Raw genomic sequence first — 4,900 nt, 5'->3', positions numbered from 1 at the left:
TCCAATTCATGGTGTTACCAACTTAACACATACTAGTCTTATAATTCATATGTCGGGTACTTCTTCCTGACATAGGTCTCTCCAAAACAAGGGAGTTAGTAATGTCGTTAGCATCCCTTGGAAGATAGGAGAAATTACATTCAATAAGATTAGCACAAATGAAGCAGATATCTTCAAGGACAGTAAGGATTCTTAGAGGCAATTTTCTGTTAGGATATGAAAGAATATTAATGGTCACCTCTGTGTTATCAGACTCCACATTGAAATGAAAATGCCAAGTAGCGATGACTTCCAAAATTCCAGCTTTAATAGCCTCGGCTTCCCACAGAGGCTAGAAGAGAAATTCCCTAGATTAGAGTTAGCCAATAAGTAGTGACATGAATAGTCTCAAATGATAAAACGAATTCCCCTAGATGAGTTTTCTTTGTTGAAGGAGGCATCTGAATTGATTTTGACAAAAATGTGTTTGAGGTGACAAATGATGCTGAACTGAAGAGACTAAGGGCTAGGGGGAATTAAATGTTGATACTTGGTCTTGAGAGAATTCTTGAAATAAAGCTTCAGCTTTATGAATAACTTCAACAGTGGATCTGTTACCTTTCTTGAATATTATCTCATTTCTAGAAAGCCAAATCGAGCAGCAAATAAATGGACATAGGCAGGCTGAAGTAATTTCCTTGTGGCCACCCTATAATGTTTTTTAGGCAAGAAAAGCTATATTATAAAGAAGAAAGAGTAAACAAGAGAAGACAACTATTTTCCTTATTAGACAGGCCTAAGGAAGAGAGAGCAGCCCCTATAAAGCAAGCGGAACAGACCCTGCATTACAATTGGAAAATGGAAAAGAGCAAGAATTTAAACCTGAAATAAATGCTATGGATGAGTTAAGTTGCCCAGTCGTGGGAGTGAAGATAGTACGGGGCACTTTTGATGGAATTACCCTTCTGCATAATGCTTCTAAGGTCCGGATGGGGCACGTCAAGTTTCTAAAGACACTATGACCAGAGTCATTGTCATCGTTATACCCACCCTATCTTGATTGCTTAAAGCCACTCCAATATTGGATCCAATCGTGGATGAGGAGAGTATCATTCTTTGGGACACTATGTGACAAAGAACAACCAAACCAAATGTCTCTTGCATAGGGACAATGAAGGAAGATATGTTCAGCGGTTTCTTTAGAAGCTTTGCAACACTGACAAGATGGACCAACAAGAACTTGACAAATTTTGAGACCTTCAACTAAGGCAAAGATATTGGCACAAATCCACCAAAGGAAAGGTTTAATTAGGCAAGGTCAGGAACAATAGGGATGGGGGAGGTGCAAGAACTTCTTAAAGATTCAAGAGTAGGAAATATTTATTTCCTAATTATATCGCCCCAGTGACCAATTGAAAATGACTCTATCTATATATAAGACTTTAGGTCCTCCTCTAACAAAAAAAAAAAAAAAAAAAAAAAAAAAAATCACCCAGATTCTTCATTAGAAAACAAATATAAAACGAGAAGAAAAAAAATTAATGAAAGAAAGCCAGACCAGAATAATGTTCCAGATAAGATCCTCAACTACCAAGCCCAGAAGGCCCATTGTTTCTCATATAATGCATTTGGTTTGAATAAAAGAAAGCTCATTTTTAACAAGGTCAAACCCAAAGTTGTAGAACTGTTGAGCCATATTTCCAATGACAGATACATCGGTTGAATCACTAGGGAGGAAATTCAAACAAAACACATCTTCCTCTACTTGGGTAAACAAACTCCATTTCCCCAAAACCAGGTTGGCATTATCCTTAAAATGGAAAGTCACAGTTGGAAATCCATTCAAGTCCCTAATAAAACTTCCATAGGAGCAAAACCTGTTTGATTTTGCAAATGGAACTGAGTAGCACTTGAACCTCAACAGATACACAGATAATTCATCTATAAGCTCATTATATCCTTCTTTTGCTAGAATGGTTAGTGGTGTGCCACTATCAATGATCACCCCACCAGAGCCCAAGCTTGAGTCTGAGTCTTTCCTATCGAATGTTCCTGATGGAATATTAAGCCTTTGCGAACCAACGCTAATGTCGATCAGACTAAGATAGTAGAAGTGATCAAATACGAAAGGAGTTGTGAATCCACTAATATGCGCATCACCGAAGATCAAATTACCTCTCGACGACGGATCACTTAGGTTGCCAAAGCAATAGGAGAATTTTGATTGTGAAATCGAACTTAATTGAGAGACTATTGACAAGTTCATTGCAGCAAGGCCTAGCACTCCAGTTGATTGATCTTGAAGCATAAACTTGTTATTTTTGATTCCACAAACAAAAACTAGGTTCATGATTGTGACTTCAACACCTCCATCAGAGTTTATGAAGGCCAAGGAATCTGAAGCAAGGTAGCCAAAGTTCTCATCTTGATCACCATATTGAGTGTGGTAAGTGCACCCATTAGAGCTCTCTCTGCAATGCCCATTGGGAGCAAACTTGCAATGTGATGAAGACTTGCAGGACATGTTAGTGTAGGTTGATGACTTGGTGTGGTCAAAGCATTGGAGACAAGGTTTGCATTGAATCCACAAGATCCCACTACTTGTGTCTATGGTAGTGAATATATCAGAAGCTGGACCTCCGAGGGGGATTTTCGCTAGGTAATCAAGGCTACCATAGGGAACAACATCAATGGATGAAGTAGTTTGGGAAGTTAAAAAGGTGTAGCGTGCAATTGAGGATTCCTGAGATTTCAGTGCTTTCTCCGAAAGAATGGTATTAGGGTTTTGGAATGGGGAGAGGGGAGAGTCAAGGTGGATGAGCTCTACGTTGAAACGGAGAGATCTAGGGTTCACAGCGACCGTATTGGTGGTTATGCAGAAGAATGAGATTAAAATGGTGGAAGGGAAGATGAAGAATGCATAGAATTTGAAGGTAGTAACCATTGTCCAAAATTTATCATGGAAGGTTTCAAAGCATCAGAGGGAGAACACTATACATATATAATGGACATCTACAATATAATATAAAGAATAATACAAAATAACAAGGGTTGAAAATTCCTATTTAAATTTTCAGTTCTTAGGAGCTCACTCACCAGATCTCAAACTAGCAATAAGACTCACCACAGCAGACTTACAAGATGCAAAAATTACAATTTATCTACTCTACCTTCTCCAAACCAAAAGATATATATATGAGAGGGGAAAGAGCCATTGGAAAAAAAAAAAAAAGCAGTCGAAGCCATTGACAAAAAGGTATTACAAGAAAGTAAGAATTAAATGCTCCAACGAAGCAATAATAAATGCAATTGAAGATGTTAATGCCAGCTGTTACATAAGTTGTAGTTTCCTCCACGTTGAGCTAAAGATTATTGCCTTTTTATTTTATCCAACTAAGCAATAATAAATGCAATTGAAGGGAGTTGAATTTGGACGAAGAGGCCATAGAGGCATAGACCTTTGTTGCCCTGAGCATGAACGTAATACTCCATTCGTAGGATCACTCCTGCTTTATCCTGGATTTCTTCTTCAATTGGGAAATCTGATCACTCCTGCTTTATCCTAGATTTCTTCTTCAAACATGAAATCTCTCTCTCTCTCTCTCTCTCTCAAAATAGTAAATGATCCTTATTTTGGATAGAGAATTATTAAGATGAGTAAGATAGATCAAGATAGATCGGGATGGGAAGATGTTTGGTAAGATTTGGCTGTGAAGAATTTCCAAAGAAGAAGAAGCTCCTTAAAGCTATGAGGAGATGCCACACCATCACTGATAGGTTGTGCGGCCCTAGCATCAATATGGTGCTAGAACAATGAACAGTGAAGTAATGCTTTGAGTCTTTCATTGATGTGAGTCCTATTTCTATAAAAGAAGATATTATTTTAGGTGGATTACAAAATATGCACATGCCATTTACAGATTACAAGATTACCATATACTTATGTTCACAATGGTAGAAGATTCATACTTGCCATATTGTATGGAGTGTGGATATGGTAGATCATTGTGCATATCCACACTTGCCATGTATATGGAGAGATGATAAGTATGACTGTATCCTTGATTACAACCACCACACTTGCCATGTATATGGAGAGTGAAATATGATAGATGACTGTATCCTTAGAATATAAGATAACTGCCACCACACTTGCCATGTATATGGAGATTGAAATATGGTAGATGGCTGTATCCTTGGAATACAGGATAACTGATATGGAATTTCTTAATTTGGGGGAATCGATCCATATTGGTTGATATACCCCCTCAAGTTGATGATTTGATGGATCGAATTTTTAGCTTGTCGCATAGGAACTAGAACTGAGTTGTGGATAGACCTATGGTCATGATATCAGTCAGATGATCATTGATTGAAATAGATTGGACAGTAAGCTCCTTCTTAGCCACCTCATCATGAACAAAGTAAAAATTAATCTCAATGTGTTTCGTACGCGCGTGAAACATTGAGTTTGCCGAAAGATATGTGGCACCAATATTATCACACCATAGGATAGGAGTTTGTGAATTTTGGATCCCGAGCTCTTGAAAAAGTGATTGAAGCCACGTAATTTTTGCGGATGCATCGGCTAAGGCTTTGTACTCCGATTCAGTGGAGGAATGGGCCACCATTTTTTGTTTCCTTGAGGTCCAGGACATAAGATTTGGGCCAAGAAAGATGGCATAGCCGCTAGTAGATTTTTGATCATCAGAGTTTCTTTCCCAATCAGGGTCAGTGAACGCCTACAATTGAAGATTGGGGGATCTGAAAAAGAGAAGACCATGAGACCAAGTGTGCTTCAGATAATGGAGTATCCGTTTGACCATAGTCCAGTGTTCCATAGTTGGAGAGTGCATAAACTAACATGCCCTATTCATAGCGAACGCCACATCCGGACGTGTGAGAGTAATATATTGTAGGG

At 38.4% G+C, this 4,900-nt stretch overlaps 1 protein-coding gene across 1 annotated transcript; it reads right to left on the bottom strand.

Moving 5' to 3' along the window:
- Positions 1-1,544: 1,544 nt before the first annotated feature.
- LOC122058661 (aspartic proteinase CDR1-like) lies at positions 1,545-3,035 on the bottom strand. The gene has a single exon (XM_042621306.1). It carries the CDS (start codon positions 2,921-2,923, stop codon positions 1,595-1,597), a length of 1,329 nt encoding a protein of 442 aa, XP_042477240.1. The 5' UTR covers positions 2,924-3,035; the 3' UTR covers positions 1,545-1,594.
- Positions 3,036-4,900: the final 1,865 nt, after the last annotated feature.

The sequence above is a fragment of the Macadamia integrifolia genome, chromosome 13 (assembly GCF_013358625.1).
Source record: "Macadamia integrifolia cultivar HAES 741 chromosome 13, SCU_Mint_v3, whole genome shotgun sequence".
In the NCBI taxonomy this organism is placed as follows: domain Eukaryota; kingdom Viridiplantae; phylum Streptophyta; class Magnoliopsida; order Proteales; family Proteaceae; genus Macadamia; species Macadamia integrifolia.
The sequence above is the reverse complement of the archived record's forward strand: the minus strand, read 5'-3'. Positions and strand labels throughout refer to the sequence as shown.